The 25,330-nt window shown below is 47.5% G+C and overlaps 1 protein-coding gene and 1 long non-coding RNA gene across 4 annotated transcripts in view; one reads left to right on the top strand and one right to left on the bottom strand.

Annotated features, from left to right (window-relative positions):
• Positions 1-840: 840 nt before the first annotated feature.
• CYP11A1 (cytochrome P450 family 11 subfamily A member 1) overlaps positions 841-25,330 on the top strand; it is a 51,320-nt gene continuing 26,830 nt past the window's right edge. The window contains exon 1 of one of the 3 annotated variants that reach the window (XM_077939861.1): positions 841-1,212. Coding sequence is in view for 1 of the 3 variants with exons in the window: in XM_015142701.3 (XP_014998187.1) it covers positions 21,289-21,557 (269 nt within the window). In the remaining 2 variants the exon portion in view is untranslated. Of the gene's footprint in view, positions 1,213-18,152; positions 20,205-21,182; positions 21,558-25,330 lie in introns of those variants that run through there. The other 2 variants (XM_077939862.1, XM_015142701.3) reach the window with 2 other exon arrangements.
• LOC144329989 (uncharacterized) lies at positions 15,075-23,382 on the bottom strand. The gene is made up of 3 exons (XR_013395765.1): positions 23,169-23,382; positions 20,452-21,136; positions 15,075-18,579 (listed from the first exon to the last, which is right to left on the bottom strand). It is a non-coding gene; the product is annotated as an uncharacterized LOC144329989 (long non-coding RNA).

Genomic DNA, 25,330 nt, shown 5'->3' with positions numbered 1-25,330 from the left:
TGAACAAAATCATGTTCCCCATCCTAGGCAACGTTTAGATGGATCTAAATGTGTACACCCTCTACTCTGAGAATGATAGGATAGTTACAGAACGTGGGAGGCAGGAGTGGGAGGAGAGAGCACTATAAGTATGGGCCTGTCTTGAGAGAGCCAAGAAGGACTTAGGCATAGTCGAGCACTAGGCTAACCTCACCTAGCAGAGGATTCACTTGCCCATCGTGAGGGGGTTGGTGAGGGTTGGACCCTAACTTCCCATCACTTTTGAGAGGGTGAAAATTTCAGTTTGGGTACTGGCAAGAACAGAGAGAGGGAGGGAAAAATTATGTAATATACACATAATATATATCTTTTGAAATGTATATATCATTCATTAATATTCTCAATAGTCCCGAAACAGCCACTGAAAAGTTTTGAAGCAGAGCCAGTTTAATCCACTCAGCTTGGAAGCTGATCCCCCACCCTGATCAAGCTTCAGAGACGGCAGCCCCTTTGTGAGAAACCCTGAGCTTGAGCCACTCAGCCCCCCAACCACCCAGCAAAGCTGCTCCTGGTGCTGCACCCTCAGAAGCTGTGAGATCATAAACATTTATTGTTTTAAGCCACTAAGTTTTGGGATAATTTGTTAAGCAGTAGTAAACAGCTAATACATTCAGCCTCGTCTGGGGTGAGTGATGTGTTTCTGGAAGCTCTTTCAGAGAAGTGAGTGAACTTTTCTCCCAGAGGCTGCCAGCAAAACTTTCCTTGTGTTTCATTGGTCCAAACCAAATCACTGGCCTATGCTGTGATGTGACTGTGACCATTGGGGAGGATGAGGCAATAACCCCCAGCTTGGGCCACTTCTGGGGAGGCGGTCAGTGCCCCACAACACTAGGGGAGGTGCAAAGGCCTGAACAGAAGTTGGGGTGGCTGCCAAGAGGACCACAAGTTCTTCCATGCCACATCAATTAGGGCTTCTTCTGAGGGAGGAATGCGGGGCTGCATAGAACAGCGGGATTGACTGTAAGTCAGAAATGGATAAATGTCACCTCAGTGCTGAGACCCTTGGAGGAAAAACCAGTCCTTGGAGGACTGCTTTTCTTTGTGGAAGCTCATCACCCTGCTGCTGCTCGTGAGACAGCTGCTCGTGAGACATCTTCCCCGGCTGATGTCATTCCAGGCTCAAGGTCATCAGTGAGGCAAAACAGGCTTTCTCCAAACTCTCTTTATCAGAAGGTTCATGACTGATGAGGTAGCGGTCACTCCAGCAGGGAGAGCAACAACCACTCTTGATAAGTGCTTTTTTTTTTTTTTCTTTTTTTCTGCTAAAAACTGTTGCTCTAAATTTGTTGAAAGTGGTTCAACGGTATTGGAGTCTGGGGTCAAGTGGCTGTGTAAGGACATCTTTCGCCATGGTGGGTGATCTATGGGCTGACACATACAACAGAAGAGGCCAGGAGAGTGTCACTCGTGTGTGTGTGTGTGTGTGTGTGTGTGTGTGTGTGTGTTTGGTAACAGCTCTATTGAGTTATAATTCACACACCATACAATTCACCCATTTAAAGTATGCAATTCAATGGCTTTTAGTGTATTCAGAGAGTTGTATGATAATGACCACAATATACTTTAGAATATTTTCATTTTCATCATCCTAAGAATCCCTACACCCTTTATGTCCCATCCTCTAATCCCTCCATCCCTTCAGCTCTAAGCAATCACCAATCTATTTTCTGTCTCTTAGATGTGTGTTTTAAATGCCTTGTTTGCCAGAAAATAAGATTTTGGGGGAAAAAACAGAGAAGCTGTACTCTCCAATGATAAGTATAAGGTATAGTGCAGATTGTTGTCATGAAATGCTCTACATGGCACGTGTGTGTTTTCTGACCTACACATTTTTACCAAGTGGGCAGTAATTTTGTTGAAATGACTTGAAAACTCTATAGGTGACTGACCCTTGTTGTTTGGGAAAGTGGTAGGTGCAGGGTGATGCGGGGTGGGTGTGGGGGATTTACCTGGGCTGGGAGAATGGGTCTGGGGGTATGATATAATGGGAGGGGGTATGGAAGCAGCTCTGAGGGGAAGGCAACACAGATCAAGTATGTGGACAGGGAAGAGTTGACATCCTGAGTTCCATGGCAACCAGATTTGCCAAGGTCTTAGAGTGTGTCCAGAGTGAAGCCTGACCGCAGACCTCAGCTCAAGGGATCCAGAGCCCCTCTGAGTCAGCTGTACTGAATTACAGCCCCAGATCTGGGTCAACTGGGGAGAGATGACGAGGATTAGGATTCCAAGGTGAAATTCCTTTCTTCATGTTTTTCCAAGGCTGGGGAAGAGCCACTCTTGACTCGGGCCCTTGGGGCTGCCTCTGAGGCCTGCCTCTGCCCTTGCCTCACTCTAGTAACTAGAGTGGCTCTTCCCCACAGCCTGCCCTGTGTGAGGCCAACCCAAAAATCACTGCAGACTTCCACAGAGGAAGTTCCTGGCTGATGGTGGAGGGCAAGGCCAGAGGAGAAAGAGGAGGGGATGAGGTCTTTATCCCCCAGGGTGTTGGGTCACATTGCTCACTGCCCTGCACCTGTACCCAGGTCTGCTTCTCAGAAGCATGGCCAGGGCCTGAGAGCCCAGGCCTGGGCGAGGTACAACTCAGGTTTGAATTCCAGCCACAGTAAGGCAAGTGAAGATCTAGAAGAATCTTCCATAGAGGAAATGATCAGCCCAATTGATAAGTTGTACAGGCACTGAGATTGGTGTCTGAGTCCTCCCTATCACCCTGCTCTGAAGCCACAGCCAGGTGAGCCCTGCCCACTTGTTCCAAACTCCAGCCAGTCACTTGGGTCCTGACTCTTAAATTTGGAATCCAGGGAGGACTTTGAGTTGACTGCCAAAAATCATTAGACATTTAAGGAATCTTTTTTTTTTTTTTTTTTTTTTTGAGATGGAGTATCGCTCTTGTTGCCCAGGCTGGAGTGCAGTGGTGCGATCTCAGCTCACCGCAACCTTCACCTCCTTGGTTCAAGTGATTCTCCTGCCTCAGCCTCCCGAGTAGCTGGAATCACAGGTGCATGCCACCATGCCCGGCTAATTTTGTATTTTTAGTAGAGACGGGGTTTCTCTATCTTGGTCAGGCTGGTCTCGAACTCCTGCCCTCAGGTGATCTGCCTGCCTCGGCCTCCCAAAGTGCTGGGATTACAGGCATGAGCCACCAAGCCCGGCCCAGGAATCTTCTAATATGAAAGGCAGGGATCAAAACAAACAGAAAAAGGAATTCAGAGGAAAAAGACTATGCAGAAAGTGAAAGAAAACTAAACGAACAAACCAAAAACGATATTTGATATCTTCAGAGAGTTAAGAGAAGCTGTTACATCCATATTGTGCCTACATCCAGACATAAGAAAGGGCTGTAGGAAATTAAACAACAGATTGTGGAAATAAAAATTGCAGTGGAAAGGCTGGAAGCAGCCGGGCGCAGTGGCTCACGCCTGTAATCCTAGCACTTTGGGAGGCCGAGGCCTGCAGATTGCCTGAGGTCAGGAGTTCGAGACCATCCTGGCCAACATAGAGAAACCCCATCTCTACTAAAAATACAAAAACTAGCCGGGCATGGTGGTGCGTGCCTGTAATCCCAGCTACTGTGGCCAACATAGAGAGACCCTGTCTCTACTAAAAATACAAAAACTAGCCAGGCGTGGTGGTGTGCACCTGTAATCCCAGCTACTTGGGAGGCTGAGACAAGAGAACTGCTTGAACCCAGGAGGCGGAGGTTTCAGTGAGCTGAGATTGTGCACTCCAGCCTGGGCAACAGAGTGAGACTCCATCAAAAAAAAAAAAAAAAAAAAAAAAGGTTGGAAGCTGAAGTTGAGAATTATTTGGTGGGACAAAGAAATGGAACATGGGAGAGAAAATAAAACAACAAAGATAAAATCAAGAGGTTCACACATGAACCATAGGAATTCCTGAAGTAGGTAAGAGAGAAAGTAAGGGAAGAAATTATGAAATAAATTATATGAGAACAGTTATAGGGATTTGAGAACTTGTATTTCCAGACTGAAAGGACTCACCAAGTCTCTTGCCCAAGGACTGATGTGATGTGGCAAGGTGCATCGTGAGATTTCAGGGCAGCCAGAAGGTCCTGGGAGCTACCAGATGGGAATAAAAAGAATAAATGCAAGGATACAGGAACCAGAATAGCCTTGGACTTCCCAATGGCAGTTCCAAAAAGTGGAAGACAATGGAGCTATGCTTTCAAAAATTACTTTAAAAGATTGAAAATTATTACCAACTTAAAATTTTATATCCAGCTAAACTCTTGACCAAGTGTGAGGGCAGAATAAAGATATTGTCAGACAAGCAAAGGCCTCAAAACTAAGCCTTTCATGCACTCTTTCTAAGCAAGTACTGAGAGGTACATTCAAGCTAAACAGGAGAGACATGGGGTAGGAAGAGAGGCAAGAAAAAGGAAATCTCCAAGATGATGGTGAAGGGAGGATAAAAGCTATGCACAGGCTTAGAGATAAGCAGCGTGGATCAGGGAAAGCAATGGCTGGGAGATGCTTCTAAGAAAAAACAAATGGATGGGAATCTGATTGGTTGATTGTGGAGAAGAGATTTCCATTCCCCTCTGGGAAATGGTGTCAGGAGTAGGGAGGGCTGGGGTTGGAGCAGGGGGTTGCCCTCTTTCCTTACAAGTTTAGTAATCCTGTTGATAGTCAGTTTCATGTACAGTTTTACATATAGTAGTAGCCTTGACTGATAGTTTTATGTGCCAACTAGACACAGTTATTCAATCAAACACGAATCTAGGTGTTGCTGTGAAGGTATTTTAAAGATGTAATTAAAACCACAAATCAGTTAACTTTAAGAAATGGAGATTATCCTAAATGATCTGGGTGGACCTGGTTCAATCAGTTGAAAGGCCTTCAGAGCAGGGCTGCAGCTTCCCTGAAGGAGAAGAAATTCTGCCTGAGGAAAGTGGCTTCATCCCATCCCTGAGAGTCCCAGCCTGCTCTTCCTGATGGGCTCCCCTACAGATTTGGGACTTGCCTAGCCAGTCTCATGATTTTATAAACCAATCAATGTCTTGATACATATCTCCTACCTGTCTTCTTTTCTGGTTGAGTCCAGACTCATAGAAGAACTACTTGAATTTTTCAACCACCTACATGGATTATTTTGATAAAACTACACGATGAAGTAAAAAATGAATAAATATTTTATTTTATTTTATTTTTTTGAGATGGAGTTTCATTTTTGTTGCCCAGGCTGGAGTGCAATGGCACGATCTTGGCTCACTGCAACCTCTGCCTCCTGGGTTCAGCTGAACCTCCTGCCTCAGCCTCCTGAGTAGCTGGGATTACAAGGGCCTGCCACCACACCTGGCTAATTTTTTTGTACTTTTAGTAGAGACGGGATTTTACCATGTTGGCCAGGCTGTTCTCAAAGTCCTGACCTTAGGTGATCCACCCACCTAGGCCTTCCAAAGTGCTGGGATTACAGGCATGAGCCACCGTGTCCAGCCAGAGTAAATAAAATTTTAACCTCTCAGAAAACAAAGCAAAAAAATAAATAAATAAGAATTAATTAGAAAAGGGATTAGAAAAAGGACTAGAAGAAACCACATCAAAATGTTTTTTAACACTTACCTAAGGGTGGTAAAACTACAGGGAATACAGTAGCAGTCCCTTTCACGCACATCCTGCATGTCCATGTGAAGAGACCACCAAACAGGCTTTGTGTGAACAATAAAGCTTTTTGATCACCTGGGTGCAGGCGGGCTGAGTCCGAAAAGAGAGTCAGCAAAGGGAGATATGGGTGGGGCCATTTTATAAGATTTGGGTAGGTAGTGGAAAATTAGAGTCAAAGGAGGTTGTTCTCTGGCTGGCGGGGTGGGGGTCACAAGGTGCTCAGTGGGGGAGCTTTTGAGCCAGGATGAGCTAGGAGAAGGAATTTCACAAGGTAATGTCATCAGTTAAGGCAGGGACTGGCCATTTTCACTTCTTTTGTGGTGGAATGTCATCAGTTAAGGCAGGAACTGCCCATTTTCACTTCTTTTGCGATTCTTCACTTGCTTCCGGCCATCTGGACATATAGTGCAGGTCACAGGGGATATGATGGCTTAGCTTGGGCTCAGAGGCCTGATATTCCTGTCTTCTTATATTAATAAGAAAAATAAAATGAAATAGTGTTGAAGTGTTGGGACAGTGAAAATTTTTTGGGGGGTGGTATAGAGAGATAAAAGGCAATGTTTCTCAGGGCTGCTTCAAGCAGGATTAGGGGCAGTGTGGGAACCTAGAGTGGGAGAGATTAAGCTGAAGGAAGGTTTTGTGGTAACGGGTAGTATTGTGGGGTTGTTAGAAGAAACACTTGTTGTATAGAATGATTAGTGATGGCCTGGATGTGGTTTTGTATGAATTGAAAAACTAAGCGAAGACACAGGTCCGAATAAAATAAGGAGAAAAACAGGTATTAAAGGACCAAGAATTGGGAGGACCCAGGACATCCAATTAGAGAGAGCCTAAGGAGGTTCAGCACAGCCCTGCCAGCAAAGATTATTTATTTATTTTAAGAGGGAGTTAAGAGTGGCGGTTTGGGGATAGCACCAGGAGACATCAGCTGTGGTGGCTTGGAGAAACAATGTAAACTGGCAGTGTAAACAAGAGCAGGGCATTTATGAGTACTTGAGAATGGCAAATAGGAGTATGACTAGACAGAAGATAGTAGGGATGACAAGTTTTTGGGGCACAGTCCAAGTTGGGCTGGTGTCTGGAATGAGACTGGGGCCTCATAAAAAGGAGCGTCCATACAGGAGCTCAAATGGGCTGTACCTTGTAGCATTCTGAGGACAGGCTCGAATTCTGAGAAGGGCAAGTGGTAAAAGTATTGTCCAGTCCTTTTTAAGTTGGTGGCTGAGCTTGGTGAGGTGTGTTTTTAAAAGACCATTAGTCCGTTCTACCTTTTCTGAAGACTGAGGATGGTAAAGGGTATGAAGGTTTCACTGAATACCAAGAGCCTGAGAAACTACTTGGGTGATTTGACTAGTAAAGGCTGGTCTGTTATCAGGCTGTATAGAGGTGGGAAGGCCAAACCAAGGAATTATGTCTGACAGAAGGGAAGAAATGACCGTGAAGGCCTTCTCAGACCCTGTGGGAAAGGCCTCTACCCAGCCAGTGAAAGTGTTTACCCAGACCAAGAGGGATTTTAGTTTCCTGACTTGGGGCATGTGAGTAAAATTAATTTGCCAGTCCTGGGCAGGGGCAAATCCCCAAGCTTGATGTGTAGGGAAGGGAGGGGCCCTGAACAATCCCTGAGGAGTAGTAGAATAGCAGATGGAACACTGAGAAGTGATTTCCTTGAGGACAGATTTCCATGATGGAAAGAAAACGAGAGGTTCTAAGAGGCTGGCTAGCGGCTTGTAACCTACATGGAAGAGGTTATGAAATGACAACAGAATAGGATGGGCCTATGAAGTTGGAAGGAGATATTTTCCTTGGTGTAAGAACCATTTGCCTTGTGTGGGAAGAGATTGATAAGTGGGAGTTTCAGTGGGTGAGTAGGTGGGAGGGACTGATGAGAAGGAGAAAAACTGGCCATGAGGGACAGAAGTTGGAAGCTAGCTGCTTCTTTAGTTACCTTATCAGCATAAGCATTGCCCTGAGCAAAGGGATCTGAAGCTTTTTGATGGCCCTTGCAGTGAATGACTCTAGCTTCCTTTGGAAGCAAAGTGGCCTTGAGAAGAGTTTTTATTAAAAAGGCATTAATGATGGAGGACCCTTGCATAGTGAGGAAACCTCTTTCAGCCCATATAACAGTATGGTGGTGCAGGATATGGAAGGCATATTTAGAGTCAGTATAAATATTGATGCATAGTCCTTTTGCAAGAGTGAGGGCTCGAGTTAAGGCAATGAGTTCGGCTTGCTGAGAGGTAGTGGGGCGGGGGGCAGAAAGTATATGCATCAGGTGTGAGGAAGAAAATAGATTTTGGAAGTTATGAGAACTGTAGAGAGTGAGTTGAGCACAGTTTGTGATTTTGAGGGCCTCTAAAAGTATTAAAGCAGTGGCAGCCACCACACGCAGACATGAGGGCTAGGCTAAAACAGTAAGGTCAAATTGTTTAGACAGAAAGGCTATAGGGTGCAGTCCCGCCTCTTGTGTAGGAACTCCAACCACACAGCCCTGCACTTTGGCTGTATGTAATGAAAAGGGAGTGATGAGTTAGGGAGAACTAGTGTGGGAGCTCTTTTTTAAGGAATGGAAAGGGGAGTGGGGAAAGGATTTAGGATCTGTGGGGTCAGCTAGGTTTATTTAGAACAGAATAGTGGGTTGTGGAGGGAGGTATTGAGGACAGGAGAGTATATGGGTTTGGCACCATGAGGTGGATAGGCAAAACAATTTGGTTGATAAGGCACAGATCCTGAACTAACCTGTAAGGCTTGTCCGGGTTTTGGACAGGTAAAATCGGGGCTTTGTAAGGAGAGATTATAGACTTTAAAAGGCCATGCTGTAACAGGCAAGTGATAACAGGCTTTAATCCTTTTAAAGTGTGCTGTGGGATGGGATATTGAGCCGGGTAAGGGTAATTAGGTTTTAATGGGATGGTAAGGGGTGCATGATCAGTCGCCAAAGGGGAAGTAGAGGTGTTCCATACCTGTGGATTAAGGTGGGGAGATACAAGGAAAGGATGTGAAGGAAGCTTTGAATTGGGGAAAAGAGTGGCAATGAGGTGTGACTGTAGCCCAGGAATAGTCAGGGAAGCAGATAAGTTAATTAAAATATCTCGACCTAAAAAGGGAACTGGGCAAGTGGGGATAACTTAAAAGGAGTGTATAAAAGAATATTGTCCAAGTTGGCACCCAGAGTTGGGGAGTTTTAAGAGGTTTAGAAGCCTGGCTGTCAATACCCTCAACAGTTATGCAGGCAAAGAAAACAGGCGTTTGAAAAGATGGCAATGTGGAGTTGGTGGCCTCCATATTAATTAAGAAGGGGACAGACTTACCCTCCACTGTAAGTTACCTAAAGTTTCTGTGATTGTCCAGGAGGCTTCTGAGGCGATGGGGCAGCATCAGTCTTCAGCCGCTAAGCCGAGAAGATCTGGGAAGAAGTCAGCCAGAGAGCCTTGGGCCAGAGTTCCAGGGGCTCTGGGAGTGGCTGCTGGGCGAGTTGGACATTCTGATTTCCAGTGGGGTCCTGCACAGATGGGACACGGCTTAGGAGGAATCCCAGGCTGCGGGGCATTCCTTGGCCCAGTGACCAGATTTCTGACACTTGAAGCAAGTTCCTGATGGAGAAGTTCCTGTAGGAATGTTTGACCACTGAAGCTTAGGCATGTGCGGCTTAGGCATTTTAAAGTTCTTGTGTGCTGGAGGTGCGGCTGGGGTTTTGTCTCACAGTGGAGGCAAGTAATTGTAACTTTTCTCTATTATTGTACACCTTAAAGGTGAGGTTAATTAAGTCCTGTTGTGGGGTTTGAGGGCCAGAATCTAATTTTTGGAGTTTTTCTTTTCTTTTATTATGTCAGGAGCTGACTGGGTGATAAAATGCATATTGAGAATAAGACAGCCTTCTGGTCTTTCTGGGTCTAGGGCTGTAAAGTGTCTCAGGGTTGTGGCCAAACGGGCTACGAACTGGGCTGGGTTTTTCATATTTGATGAAAAAGAGCCTAAATGCTAACTGATTTGGGAGAGGTCGGATAAAGAAAAAGGCGCATTAACCTTGAGTGTGCCTTTAGCTCTAGCCACCCCTTTAAGAGGAAACTGTTGGGCAGGTGGGGGAGGGCTAGTCTCGGAATGAAACTGTAAGCCGTACCAGGTGTGAGGAGGGGAGGTGATAAAGGGATTATAGGCTGGGGGAGCAGAACCTGAGGAAGAATTGGGACCTGGCTCAGCCTGGTGAGGAGCAGCCTGGGGAGGAGGATAGGTCAAATAGGTTCATAAAAAAGGAAGATTGGAAAGACTCAGTAACACTTGGGGTTGGGACTGAGGGGACAGGCGGGAGGGAAAGAAGGAAGATTTGGGAGGAGTTGCATTGGGAACAGAGACTAGGGAGGGACCGATGCGTAAAAGAATGCCTGGACATCAGTCACCTCAGACCATTTGCCCATTTTATGACAAGAATTATCTAGATCTTGTAGGATGGAGAAATTGAAAGTGCCACTATTTGGAACCATTGTTGTGTTTGTATTGGGGTTAAGCGGCATTGCAGAAGAAAATCAGGCATTTAGGTTTTAGGTCAGGTGTGAGTTGAAGAGGTTTTAAGTTTTTGAGAACACAGGCTAAGGGAGAAGAGGGAGGAATGGAAGGTGGAAGGTTGTCCATAGTGAAGGAGGCAAGCCCAGATAAAAGAGAGGGTAGAGACATGGAGAGAAGGTGTGGGGGGTCCTTGCCCTCCTGGAAAGTGGAGCGAAAAGAGAGGGTAGAGACACGGAGAGAAGGGGTTGGGGGGTGCTTGTCCCCCAGGAAAGTATAGAATGGATGGGCAGTGCTTGCCCCCCAGGAAAATGGAGAGAAGAGAGAGGGTAGAGACATGGAGAGAAGGGGTGGGAGGTGCTTGCCCCCCAAAATGACACTGGCCACTAAGGGTGAAGGATCAAGGCAGGCATCCCCCTGGTGATCAGACACCTCTGAAACGTGGGTGAATAATCAGGCAGGCGTCCCCGCAGTGATTAAACACCAAGGTAAGACTGTCTTCCCGAGTCCATGACCGGTGCTGGAGTTTTGGGTTCATGAATAAAACGCGTCTCCTCTGTATCTACCAGAAAAGGAAAGGAACTGAAATTAAGAGAAGGGAGAGATTGAAAGATGGAGCCAAGATTGAAAGGAGAAAGAGGTTGAGGGATAGTGAGAGAGGTTGGAGAAGAGAGTAAAAAGAGGCCGCTTACCAGATTTAAAATTGGTGAGATGTTCCTTGGGCTGGTTGGTCTGAGGACCTGAGGTCTTAGGTGGATCTTTCTCATGGAGCAAAGAGCAGCAGGACAGGGGATTGGTCTCCTAAGGGAGGTCCCCTGATCCGAGTCATGACAACAAATTTCACGTGCGTCCATGTGAAGAGACCACCAAACAGGTTTTGTGTGAACAATAAAGCTTTTTAATCACCTGGGTGCAGGCAGGGTGAGTCCAAATAGAGAGTCAGTGAAGGGATATAGGGATGGGGCTGTTTTATAGGATTTGGGTAGGTAACAGAAAATTACAGTCAAAGGGGGTTGTTCTCTGGCGGGCAGGGGTGGGGGTCACAAGGTGCTCAGTGGGGAAGCTTTTGAGCTAGGATGAGCCAGGAGAAGGAATTTCATAAGATAATGTCATCAGTTAAGGCAGGGATTGCCCATTTTTACTTCTTTTGTGGTGGAAGGTCATCAGTTAAGGCAGGAACTGACCATTTTCACTTCTTTTGTGATTCTTCACTTGCTTCGGGCCATCTGGATGTGTATATGTGCAGGTCACCGGGGATATGATGGCTTAGCTTGAGCTCAGAGGCCTGACAGTCCCCATAACAAATCTTTTGCCCTCCTTTCCATCAAGTCACAGTTTGCCATGAGACTTTCTCACTTTGGTTCCCAGACTGTCCCCTTAAGGAGTTAAAGCGTGTAAATAAATTAAAAGTAGGATTATCTGAGCTGGAACAAAATGTTTGGAGTAAGTTTGAAATATGAGTATGACAGGCCGGGTGCAGTGGCTCATGCCTGTAATCCCAGAACTTTGGGAGGTCGAGGTGGGTAGATCACCTGAGGTCAGGAGCTCAAGACCAGCCTGACCAACATGGAAAAACCTTGTCTCTACTAAAAATAGAAAAAATTAGCCGGGCGTAGTGGCATAAACCTGTGATCCCAGTTACTTGGGAGGCTGAGGCAGGAGAATCACTTGAACCCAGGAGGCAAAGATTGCGGTGAGCCGAGATTGCACTATTGCACTCCAGTCTGGGCAACAAGAGTGAAACTCCATCACACACACACACACACACACACACACACCAAAAAAAAAAAAAAAAAAAGAAAGGAAGAAAAGAGTATGACAAACTTTTAGCAATATAGTTAGCTGTTTACCAGGGTATCACTCAGTTCTTAGTTGTTAACAGCAGAATTCACTCTAGCTAACATGTAGTACAAAAAAAAATGTATTAAGGGGACCATGTGCCTCACTAAATCTCTAGGAGGGTCAATAATCAGGCTTGGATGCCAAGGTTTCAGGAATATCACTGAACTCACATCTCAGAGCTGCCCTGGAGGCCACCCACTGAACCCCACAGGGCTCAGGCACTGCAGCTGTCCCAGGGTGGAGGTCCCTTCCACCCCATATGTCAGACTGGGTTTCACATGGTGCCTGTTTCATCATGTTGCTACCTTCTCAACAAAGATTTCATGAGGGTGCATCTGATTGGTAGAGCTCAAGTCATCTGCCTGCATCCCAGTTGCAAGGTATGCTGGGAAAGAGAGTTTCTGGCTTTTTGCCTTGAGTTGAGGCATAGAGTCATTAGCCGGAGAATTTCCAAAAACTCTGGAAATTTGTGCCTGGACAACCTACCCCCGGATGCCCAGCTGTTTTGATAAAAGCCAGGACCACATTCATAGGCCTCATAAACAGAGAGAGTCCAATGGCCATCATCTGGGTCACCAGGACGACTGTTAGGTGTGGTGATGCTGCCACCCTTACTGGGATCCACTGAATCAACTGCTGCCCCTTCCTTGCCAGATGTCAGTAAGTGCAGAGCTTCTCAGGGCAGCTGGCTTCTAGTACCCATCTCCTTGTTCTCTTCACTGTGTCAGGGTGGCCCATGCTCTGCCTGCAGTGACAATTTGATCTCTCGGGAGTCAGGGACCTCCTTCTTCCCACAGAATCTGAGGAGGAGGAAATCTGCACCAAAGCTTATTTGGGGCTTTTTCCTACTCAATGAGTCTGTGTCCTTTCTCTAAGGGTCATTGTTTTTAATACTGGAGAAAGGATTACCTAGGCAAAGATGCAGAGCTTTTGTTTACACTTTTATTGAGGTAACATATTTAATAAAATGAAACAAATCACAAATGTATAGTTCAGTGAATTTTTACATATACAAACACTCAGCTTAAGAAAGAACATCTCCAGCACTCCAGAAAGTTCTGTTGTACCCCCTTCCAGGCATTACCTGACAAGAGAAACACTTCTAACACCATAAATTAATTTTGTCAATTCTTGAACTTTATCAAAATGGAATCCAACAGTGTGTACTCTTTTGTGTCTGGTTTCTTTCATTCTAACATTAATAACTCACAGGATTTTAATTTTCTGGTTTGTCTTTTTCCTCAGCATTCTATAATGAACAAATACAACTGTAATTTAAAAAATAATAATGCAACACTTTCCATTTACATAATATTTTCAGAAAATATACAGTATTTTAAAATCAGGAAACTATACAAAACAGTTTATAATCACATATATATATACAATCACATGCTGCATAATGACATTTTGGTCATGTGGTCCCATAGATTATACTACTTTATTTTTACTGTACCATTTCTGTGTTTAGCTATATTTAAACAAATACTTGTGTTTGTGTTACAATTGCCCACAGTATTCAGTACAGTACATGCTGTACAGGTTTGTACTATGCCATGTAGCCCAGGTGTGTAGTAAGCTATACCATCCAGGTTTGTGTCAGTGAACTCTGGGTTGTTCACACCTCAGTGAAATAGCCTAAGGAGGCCAGACGTGGTGGCTTACACCTGTAATCCCAGCATTTTGGGAGGCCGAGGCGGGTGGATCACCTAGGTCAGGAGTTCGAGACCAGCCTGACCAATATGATGAAACCCCATCTCTATGAAAAATACAAAAATTAGCTGGGCATGGTGGCTGTTAGGCAGGAATCTAGACCCAACATGGCGGTGTTACCCGGTGTAGCAGGCCTTTTGTTAAAGACTCCCTTCACCCTTGTACACACCCGCAGACTTACATGCGTCAGAGTTCTGGCTGGGCAACCACCCTCCCCCATGACCTGCAGCTCACCTGCATTCCACAAGTTCGTAAACAGCAGTTTTGGTTGACAGTTTCCAAAGACCCCTTCCTCATGACCCTTACTCAACTCCTGCCTTAGTAGTTTCAAGACCCCCCAGGCCCTGTTTGCACAACCAGCTTCCCTACCTCTTGGGCTATAAAAAAACCCCTACCTTCGGCCAGGCACAGTGGCTCAAGCCTGTAATCCCAGCACTTTGGGAGGCCAAGACGGGCGGATCACGAGGTCAGGAGATCCAGACCATCCTGGCTACCACGGTGAAACCCCATCTCTCCTAAAAAAATACAAAAAAAAAACTAGCCCGGCGAGGTGGCGGGCGCCTGTAGTCCCAGCTACTTGGGAGGCTGAGGCAGGAGAATGGCATGAACCCGGGAGGAGGAGCTTGCAGTGAGCTGAGATCCGGCCACTGCACTCCACCCTGGGTGACAGAGCGAGACTCCGTCTCAAAAAAAAAAAAATAAAAAATAAAAAAAAATAAAAAACCCCTACCCTCCTCCCTCAGCGTGACTTCCTCAGCCCGCACCTTTGGACTGAGGAACCTCGCCCGCGAGTCCTAATAAAGGGTATTCTTACTGCCATTTGCCTTGTGTCTTCATTCCCGGTTTGGCTCCAGCCTCAGTTTACCCTTACAGTGGTGTGTGCCTGTAATCCTAGCCACTCGGGAAGCTGAGACAGGAAAATCACTTGAACCCAGGAGGCAGAGGTTGCAGTGAGCTGAGATCACGCCACTGCACTCCAGCCTGGGCAACAAGAGTGAAACTCTCTCTCTCTCAAAAAACAAAATAATAACAATAATAAAAGAGCCTAAGGTTGCATTTCTCAGAACGTATCCCTGTTGTTCATTGATGTGTGTCTATACAGTGGGGCCATAACTAAGACATATGTTACCCCAAGCTGGCAAGATGTCTCTGAGGCCCCTCATTTCCCCCAAACATAGGTTGTCTGCATTCTTGACCAATGGCTACCAGGGCATGGACTCCGCTGCAGGGGCCAGCAGGAGGCCCAGCTCAGGCAAAGGCACAGGCAGATATTTCAGGAGTCTGCTAGGACTGGCACTGAGGGCAGAGACAGAGGGGTCTCCCTGTCTGTCATGCACGTCTGTGTGAAGAGACCACCAAACAGGCTTTGTGTGAGCAACGTGGCTGTTTATTTCACCTGGGTGCAGGCAGGCTGAGTCCGAAAAGAGAGTCAGTGAAGGGAGATAAGGGTGGGGCCATTTTATAGGATTTGGGTAGGTAAAGGAAAATTACAGTTAAAGTGGGGTTGTTCTCTGGCGGGCAGGAGTGGGGGTCACAAGGTGCTCAGTGGGGGAAATTTTTGAGCCAGGATGAGCCAGGAAAAGGAATTTCACAAGATAATATCATTGCTTAAGGCGAGGACCGGCCATTTTCACTTCTTTTGTGGTGGAATGACATCAGTTAAGGTGAGGCAGGGCATTTGCACTTCTTTTGTGATTCTTCAGTTACTTCAGGCCATCTGGGTGTATACGTGCAAGTCACAGGGGATGCGATGGCTTGGCTTGGGCTCAGAGGCCTGACATTCCTGCCTTCTTATGTTAATAAGAAAAATAAAACAAAATAGTGTGAAGTGTTGGGGTGGTGAAAATTTTTTGGGGGGTGATATGGAGAGAGAATGGGCGATGTTTCTCAGGGCTGCTTCAAGCGGGATTAGGGGCGGCGTGGGAGCCTAGAGTGGGAGAGATTAAGCTGAAGGAAGATTTTGCGGTAAGGGGTGATACTGTGGGGTCGTTAGAAGAAACATTTGTAGTATTGAATGATTGGTGATGGCCTGGATGCGGTTTTGTATGAATTGAAAAACTAAATGGAAGACACAAGGTAAGAGAAGGAGGAAAAACAGGCACTGAAGGACTAAGAATTGGGAAGACCTAGGACATCTAATTAGAGAGTGCTTAAGGAGGCTCAGCATAGCCTTGCCAGCAAAGATTATTTACTTACTTTAAGAGGGAATTTAGAGTGGCGGTTTGGGATAGCACTAGGAGATATCAGCTGTGATGGCTTGGAGAAACAGTGTAAACCGGCAGTATAAACACGAGCAGGGCATTTATGGGTAGTTGAGAATGGTGAATAGGAGTATGACTAGACAGAAGACTGTAGGGATGAAAGTTTTTTGGGGTGCAGTCCAAGTTGGTCTGGTGTCTGGAATGAGACTGGGACCTAATAAAAAGGAGTGTCCACACAGAAGCTCAAATGGCCTGGAACCTGTAGCATTCCGAGGACAGGCCTGAATTCTGAGAAGGGAAAGTGCTAAAAGTATTGTCTATTCCTTTTTAAGCTGGTGACTGAGCTTGGTGTGTTTTTAAAAGACCATTAGTCCGTTCTACCTTTCCTGAAGATTGAGGATGGTAAAGGATATAAAAGTTTCACTGAATACCAAGAGCCTGAGAAACTGCTTGGGTGATTTGACTAGTAAAGGCTGGTCCGTTATCAGACTGTATAGAGTTAGGAAGGCCAAACCGAGGAATTATGTCTAAAATGACCGCGATGGCCTTCTCAGACCCTATGGGAAAGGCCTCTACCCATCCAGTGAAAGTGTCTACCCAGACTAAGAGATATTTTAGTTTTCTGACTCGGGGCATGTGAGTAAAGTCATTTGCCAGTCCTGGGCGGGGCAAATCCTCGAGCTTGATGTGTAGGAAAGGGAGGGGGCCTGCACAATACCTGAGGGATAGTAGAATAGCAGATGGAACACTGAGAAGTGATCTCCTTGAGGATAGATTTCCATGATGGAAAGGAAATGAGAGGTTCTAAGAGGTGGATTAGCAGCTTGTAACCTACATGGAAGAGGTTATGAAATGACGCCAGAATAGAATGGGCTTGTGAGGCTGGAAGGAGATATTTTCCTTGGTGTAAGAACCATTGGCCTTGTGTGGGAAGAGACTGATAGGTGGAAGTTTCAGTGGGGGAGTAGGTGGGAGTGGCCTATGTGAAGGAGGAAAACTGCCGTGAGGGATAGAAGTTGGAATGCTAGCTGCTTTTTTAGCTAACTTATCAGCATAAGCATTGTCCTGAGTGATGATTGGGGGAAGAAAATAGATTCTGGAAGTTATGAGAACTGTAGAGAGTTGAGCATAGTTTGTGATTTTTAGGGCCTCTAACAGTATTAAAGCAGTGGCAGCCGCTGTGCGCAGACATGAGGGTTAGGATAAAACAGTAAGGTCAAGTTGTTTGGACAGAAAGGCTACAGGATGCGGTCCTGGCTCTTGTGTAAGAATTCTGTCTGTACTAACCATGCCTAGGAAGGAAAGGAGTTGTTGTTTTGTAGAAGGGATTGGGGTTTGGGAGATTAGCCAGACACCATCAGCAGGGAGAGTAAGTGTGTATTTATGAGAATTATGCTGGGATAGGTAACAGATGAGGAAGAAATTTGGGCTTGACTGAAGTAATGGGGGCTGTCCGTGAGGCCTTGCAGCAGTACAGCCTAGGTAATTTGCTGAGCCTGATGGGTGTCAGGGTCAGTCTAAGTGAAAGCGAAGAGAGGCTGGGATGAAGGGAGTAAAGGAATAGTAACGAAAGTATGTCTGAGATCCAGAACAGAATACTGGGTTGTGGAGGGAGGTATTGAGGATAGGAGAGTATATGGGTTTGGTGCTACGGAGTGGATAGGCAAGACAATTTGGTTGATAAGGTACAGATCTTGAACTAACCTGTAAGCCTTGTCTGGTTTTAGGACAGTAAAATGGGGGAATTGTAAGGGGAGTTTACAGGCTTTAAAAGGTGATGTAGCAGGTGAGTCATAACAGGCTTTAATCCTTTTAAAGCATGTTGCGAGATGGGATATTGGCGTTGAGTGGGGTAAGGGTTATTGGGTTTAATGAGATGGTAAGGGGTGACTGATCAGTCGCCAAGGAGAGGTATCCTATACTTGTGGGTTAAGGTGGGGGGACATGAGGGGAAGACACAAAGGAGGCTTTGAACTGGGGGAAAAGGCAGCAATGAGGTGTGGCTGTAGCCTAGGAATAGTCAGGGAAGCAGATAATTTAGTTAAAATGTCTTGGCCTAAGGGCCGGGCGTGGTGGCTCAAGCCTGTAATCTCAGCACTTTGGGAGGCCAAGACGGGCGGATCACGAGGTCAGGAGATTGAGACCATCCTGGCTAACTTGGTGAAACCCCGTCTCTACTAAAAAATACAAAAAATTAGCCGGGCGTGGTGGCGGGCACCTGTAGTCCCAGCTACTTGGGAGGCTGAGGCAGGAGAATGGCGTAAAACGGGGAGGTGGAGCTTGCGGTGAGCTGAGATCTGGTCACTGCACTCCAGCCTGGGTGACAGAGCGAGACTCCATCTCAAAAAAAAAAAAAAAAAAAAAAAGTCTCGGCCTAATAAGGGAACTGGGCAGGTGAGGATAACTAAAAACGAATGCATAAAAGAATGTTGTCCAAATTGGCACCAGAATTGGGGAGTTTTAAGAGGTTTGGAAGCCTGGCCATCAATACCCACAACAGTTATGGAGGCAAAGGAAACAGGCTCTTGAAAAGAAGGTAATGTGGAGCGAGTAGGCTCCGTATTGATTAAGAAGAGGACAGACTTACCCTCCACTGTAAGAGTTACCCAAAGCATCTGTGATGGTCCAGGAGGCTTCCGAGGCGATGGGGCAGCGTTGATCTTCAGCTGCTAATCCAAGAAGGATTGGAAACGAGTCAGTCAGAGAGCCTTGGGCCAGAGGTCCAGGGGCTCTGGGAGTGGCTGCCAGGCGAGTTGGACAGTCCAATTTCCAGTGGGGTCCTGCACAGATGGGACACGGCTTAGGAGGAATCCCGGGCTTCGGGCATTCCTTGGCCCAGTGGCCAGATTTCCAGCACTTGTAGCAAGCTCCTGGGGGAGGAGGTTCTGGGGGAACCTCTGGCAGCTGCAGTTCAGGCGTTTGGAGTTGCGTGCTGGAAATGTGGCTGGGTTTTGTCTCACAGTGGAGGCAAGGAATTGCAACTCAGAAATAAGTTGCTACTTGGCTGCCTCTACTCTATTATTGTACACCTTGAAGGCGAGGTTCATTAAGTCCTGTTGTGGGGTTTGAGGGCCGGAATTTAATTTTTGGAGTTTTATTTAATGTCAGGAGCAGAATGGGTAATAAAATAAAATGCATATTAAGAATAAGATGGTCTTCTGACCTTTCAGGGTCTAGGGCTGAAAAGCGTCTCAGGGTTGCTGCTAAACAGGCCATGAACTGGGCTAAGTTTTTCGTATTTGGTGAAAAAGAGCCTAAACGCTAACTGATTTGGGAGAGGTCGGATAAAGAAAAAGGAACATTAACCTTGACTATGCCTTTAGCTCTAGCCACTTTTTTAAGGGAAATTTCTGGACAGGTCGGGGAGGGCTACTCACAGAACCAAACTGTAAGCCAGACTGGGTGTGAGGAGGGGAGGTGATAAAAGGATTATAGGGTAGGGGAGCGGAGGCTGAGGAAAACTGGGACCTAGCTTGGCCTGGTGAGGAAGGAAGAGAGGTCAGATGGGTCTGTAGAAAAGGATGATTTTTAGAAAGACTCAAAGATGCTTGGGGTTGGGACTGAGGGGACAGGCGGGAGGGAAAGAAGGAAGATTTGGGACGAATTGCATTGGGAACAGAGACTAGGGAGGGACCGATGTGTAAAAGAATGCCTGGATGTCAGGCACCTCAGACCATTTGCCCATTTTACGACAATTATTTAGGTTTTGTAGGATGGAAAAATCTAAAGTGCCGTTTTCTGGCTATTTAGAGCCATTGTCAAGTTTGTATTGGGGTCAAGCGGTATTGCAGAAGATAAGGCATTTAGGTTTTAGGTCAGGTGTGAGTTGAAGAGGTGTTAAGTTCTTGAGAACACAGGTTAAGGGAGAAGAAGGAGGAATGGAGGGTGGCATGTTGCCCACAGTGAGGGAGGCAAGCCCAGAGAAAAGAGAGAGTAGAGATACGGAGAGAAGGAGTTCGGGGGTTCTTGCCCTCCAGAAAAGTGGGAAAGGGGTCGGGGTGTGGAACTAAGGGATTGGGGTGCAAAAATAAGAGGTCAGGGCACAAAAATAAGAGGGGGTGCAAAAATAAGAGGTCGGGGTAGTTGCCCCTCCCCCAGAAAAGCAGAGAAGGGGTAGAAACAGAGAAGGGGTTGGGGTGCTTGCCCCTCCCTCAGAAAAGCAGAGAAGGGATAGAGACAAGGAGGGTAGGGGTTGGGGTGCTTGCCCCTCCCCCAGAAAAGCAGGACTTGCCGCCTAGGGTGAAGGACCAAGGCAGGCGACCCTGCAGCGTGGTCAGACACCACTGAAACGTGGGTGAGTAATCAGAGAGGCGTCCCTGCAATGATTAAACACCAAGGGAAGGCTGCCTTCCCCAGTCCGTGACCGGCGCCAGCGTTCTGGGTCCACGGATAAAATGTGTCTCCTTTGTCTCTACCAGAAAATGAAAGGAATTGAAATTAAGAGAAGGGAGAGATTGAAAGGTGGCGCCAAGATTGAAAGGAGAAAGAGGCCGAGGGATAGTGAGAGAGGTTGGAGAAGAGAGTAAAAAGAGGCCGCTTACCCGATTTAAAATTGATGAGATGTTCCTTGGGCTGGCTGGTCTGAGGACCAGAGGTCATAGGTGGATCTTTCTCACAGAGCAAAGAGCAGGAGGACAGGGCATTGATCTCCCAAGGGAGGTCCCCTGATCCGAGTCATGGCACTAAAATGTCATGTGCGTCCATGTGAAGAGACCACCAAACAGGATTTGTGTGAGCAACATGGCTGTTTATTTCACCTGGGTGCAGGCAGGCTGAGTCCGAAAAGAGAGTCAGTGAAGGGAGATAAGGGTGGGGCCATTTTATAAGATTTGGGTAGGTAAAGGAAAATTACAGTCAAAGGGGGGTTGTTCTCTGGCGGGCAGGAGTGGGGGTCACAAGGTGCTCAGTGGGGGAAATTTTTGAGCCAGGATGAGCCAGGAAAAGGAATTTCACAAGATAATATCATTGCTTAAGGCGAGGACCGGCCATTTTCACTTCTTTTGTGGTGGAATAACATCAGTTAAGGCGAGGCAGGGCATTTGCACTTCTTTTGTGATTGTTCAGTTACTTCAGGCCATCTGGGTGTATACGTGCAAGTCACAGGGGATGCGATGGCTTGGCTTGGGCTCAGAGGCCTGACACTGTCATTTGGAAAATCTCACGCTGCAGAAATTCCAGACTGAACCTTCATATCGAGTAGGGGAGGAGCTGTCTGTGGGTTAGAGCCTGCAGGAGGAGGAAGGACGTGAACGTTTTATCAGCTTCTGGCATGGCCTTGAGATGGTAGTTATAATCTTGGCCCTGGTGGCCCAGAGCTACAGTCATCCTGGCAGTCCCCACTGGAGTAGAGCAGGTACAGTCACAGCTGTGGGGACAGCATGCTGGCCAAGGGTCTTCCCCCACGCTCAGTCTTGGTCAAAGGCTGCCAGACCTTTCTGAGTGCCCCCAAGGAGAGGCTGGGGCATCTCAGGGTGCCCACCAGTGAGGGAGCTGGCATCTCCACTCGCAGTCCTCGCCCCTTCAATGAGATCCCCTCTCCTGGTGACAATGGCTGGCTAAACCTGTACCATTTCTGGAGGGAGACAGGCACACACAAAGTCCACCTTCACCATGTCCAGAATTTCCAGAAGTATGGCCCGATTTACAGGTAAGTCTGGCAGAGGGTGGGAGCTGAAGGAACAGGGAGGAGGAGGGGCCCGGGCAGCCCTCCTGTGCTCCCCACTCCCCAAACAGGCTGTTCTCTGGTTCCAAACTCCTGTGGGACTTTTTCTTTCTTTCTTTTTTTTTTTTTTGGTAATACAATACAGAAATATATCAGCGATATTTGAAAATTCAACATTTGAATCTGCGAATGTCTTAAGTACTCTAAAACAGGCATCTATTTTTGAAATAATTGGTGGCAAGACTGTCAGCCATCTGTAAGGAAGCTCTTTAATGGGTCTAAACCCCAGGTCTGGCCGGGCATGGTGGCTCACACCCATAATCCCAGCACTTTGGGAGGCCAAGGTGGGCGGATCACTTGAGATCAAGAGTTTGAGACCATCCTGGCCAACATAGTGAAACCCTGTCTCTACTAAAAATACAAAAATTAGCTGGGTGTGTGGCAGGTGCCTGTAATCCCAGCTACTCGGGAGGCTGAAGCAGGAGAATGGCTTGAACCCAGGAGGCAGAGGTTGCAGTGAGCCCAGATCCCGCCATTGCAATCCAGCCTGGGCGACAGAGTGAGATTCTTTCTCAAACAAAACAAAACAACCTCCTCCGTCTGAGAAGGGGCGACTGGTGAGGCTGAGTTTTGAACTCCTGGCCAGCGAGTTTTAAAAATTGGGGGAGAGGCCGGTCGCGGTGGCTCAAGCCTATAATCCCAGCACTTTGGGAGGCCAAGACGGGCGGATCACGAGGTCAGGAGATCGAGACCATCCTGGCTGACACGGTGAAACCCCGTCTCTACTTTAAAAAATACAAAAAACTAGCCGGGCGAGGTGGCGGCGCCTGTAGTCCCAGCTACTCGGGAGGCTGAGGCAGGAGAATGGCGTGAACCCGGGAGGCGGAGCTTGCAGTGAGCTGAGATCCGGCCACTGCACTCCAGCCTGGGCGGCAGACCGAGACTCCGTCTCAAAAAAAAAAAAAAAAAAAAAAAAAAAAAAAAAAAAAAAAATTGGGGGAGAGCCGGGTGCGGTGGCTCACGCTTGTAATCCCAGCACTTTGGGAGGCTGAGGCAGGCGGATCACTTGAGGACAGGAGTTCGAGAGCAGCCTGGCCAACATGGTGAAACCCCGTCTCTACTACAAAAATAAATAAATAAATAATAAAAATAAAAAAATTTAGCTGGGCATGGTGGCGGGGGTCTGTAATCCCAGCTACTGGGGAGGCTGAGGCAGGACAATTGCTCGAACCCAGGAGGTGGAGGTTGCAGTGAGCCGAGATCATGTCACTGCACTCCAGCCCTGGGCAACAAAAGCGAAACTCCGTCTCAAAATAAATAAATAAATAAATAAATAAATAAATAAAAATAAATAAGGGGGAGGGAAATTTGAAGTTCAGAGCAGAATGAAAAGGTCTCAGCGTGGTCAAGTTTGGCGCTAGCGACAGCCCCAGCATTCCTCCCAGCGCACGACGCCGCCCGGGCCGCGCTATTCCGAAACTGGGTCCGCCCTCGCGTCCTCCCGGGCCCGCTCCTGCGCTCTTCGCTGGCCGCTCACCTCCGCCTCAGCCCGACGCAGCCCGAGCTCATCCACCCCCCGGGTCCGCCCCCGTTTACCTAAGGGCGAGGTCTAGGCGCTCGGCCCCGCGGCGGCCCCACCGCAGGTTCCTAGGTCCCCCTCACCCTGCCGCCAAGGTCCCCAAAACGGACTCCGTGCGCTTTGAGGTGTTACGGGGGCGCTGGAACACTGGCTCCGCTGGCCCTGCCAGGAGGCGGCGGCGAAGCAGGGAGCGACCCGGGATACGTTTCTCCGTTTCTCCGCTCGGCCTGCTCCCCGCCTCTGCTGGCCTCTGCCCTCGCTGGCTGCGTTCACGCGAGCCCACCCGAGCCCACCCGAGCCGACAGTGGCGAGCTACGGTGACGTCCGCGCGGCCGGACCTCTTGTCCAACTTCTGATCTTACTTCTTCCAGGCCTGGGATGGTGGTGGGTATAAGGGAAAGTGCTCCTACTTCCCAGGCCTGAGGCCTCAAGCTTCTCCAGATCCCACTCCCTTTGAAACTTTCGGAGAGAGGTGGTTAGAGAACAAGCCCTACTAAATGCCTTCCTACATCCTTACCTTCCGCACACCTTGCAAGCGAAGTTTGTTGTCCCCATGGTCAGAGGAGGAGACTGAGGCTCAGAGAGGTCACCCAGCTAGATTCCTGTCCTGCTGGAGTGCTAATCTCACCCTGGGCCCTGAGGCTCTGAGTTTGTTCCTTCCCTTTCCCAAGAATCGGCGGGCTTCCTGCTAGGAGGAAAGGCATTTTTTTGTCCATGGGCCTCTGAGCCCCCAAGGCTTGTGGCTTTTTCCTGGGAAAACTGCTACAGCTGTTTCCACCGTGGGCAGCCTTTCAGCCACACCTGGGTTCTTTGCTAAGAGTCCCGTTGAGAGGGAAGGGAGGTGGCGTAGGGGTGGTTGGGGGCTGGGAGGGGAGACTGGAGGGACAGTACGTTTTCCTCTAAGTGGAAGGCCTTTACAACTCAGAGCATTCTAATGGGTCAGTCACGAAGGGGAAGCGTATAATGTGTTGGCTGGCTTGATGACTGGGCTGGGGGTGGGTGGGAGGGCAGGCTAGTTTGTGTTGGGGCTTCAGCTGCTCCCTCCCTCCCTCTCTCACAACTCCTTTAAAGTCCAGACTGCCCCTTTTGATAGCTGGTTGGTGGCGGGGAGCTCCTTCTACCCCGCACCCCACCCTATTCAAGGTTGAGTGCTGGGCTTGGGAGGTTGCTCCCCAACCACCTTCCTCCCCATCTCTCCTAGGCCTATTGGTGCTTCTGTCCCGTGCTCACTTCACATAGATCTCTAGTTATCCTTGCTTCCTCCTCTCTTCCCTTTTCACCACTTCCTAGACCCTCAGTAGCAACTCCTTATTTTATTAAACTCTTTTGTTACCGGTGGAGGGCGTGCAGGTTCTTGGTGTCTTGACAAAATGCACAACGTAAGGAAGGAAGGAAGGGATTTACTGAAAATGAACTTATATGCCACAGTGTGGGAGCAGGCGGAGCGTAGGGGCTCAAAAGCCCTGTTACAGAATTGTGGGGTGTTTACCCCCTAGAGGATTCCATTGGCTACTTCAGATACACCTTATGTAAATGGAGAGGATGAAGTATTCAAGTTACATGGTCACACGCCCTATGGAGAGGATATTTCCTGTTATAGCTGAAGTGTGAATCGATCTTAGGTTCCCTGTCTCCCGACCCTATTTTCCTGCCTCATCTGCCCCTTCAAGAGATGTGATCCCCATAAATCTTTATGGGAGGCAGAGGGACCGATGGTCTTTTTTCTGTAACTGCTTCATGCCGGCTTGGGGCATAGTCCCTACCTATTGGGGATCACGGTAAATCTCCTACCACTGAATTTCTATAATCTTCATTTGATGTATTTCTCTATAGACCACAAGTGCCAGCAGCTGCACAGATACTTCTCTGTTTAGCCAGTTCTATTATAACTTTCACAAGAGAATTTAGGGTCTGTAGCCTTTAGAGTAGAATTTGCTATAGAACCTATCATGAAGGATGCATTTCTAATCATTGCTTCTTTTACTTTAAACCGTGGAAAAAGGACCTAACAAATGATGCCCTTTTGGAAGAGTGAAGGACTTCTGGCGATGTGCTCTTTAACCCACGATGTGGGTTATGTGGAGTGAATCAATTTTTTGTTTTTGACTGATTATGAGCTAATGCATGTACCATTAAAGTTTCTTACCCACATTGGGCCTTTATCCTTTATCCATGTATA

Source organism: Macaca mulatta, chromosome 7 (genome assembly GCF_049350105.2).
Source record: "Macaca mulatta isolate MMU2019108-1 chromosome 7, T2T-MMU8v2.0, whole genome shotgun sequence".
In the NCBI taxonomy this organism is placed as follows: Eukaryota; Metazoa; Chordata; class Mammalia; order Primates; family Cercopithecidae; genus Macaca; species Macaca mulatta.
This window is presented reverse-complemented; position numbering and strand designations above follow the sequence as displayed.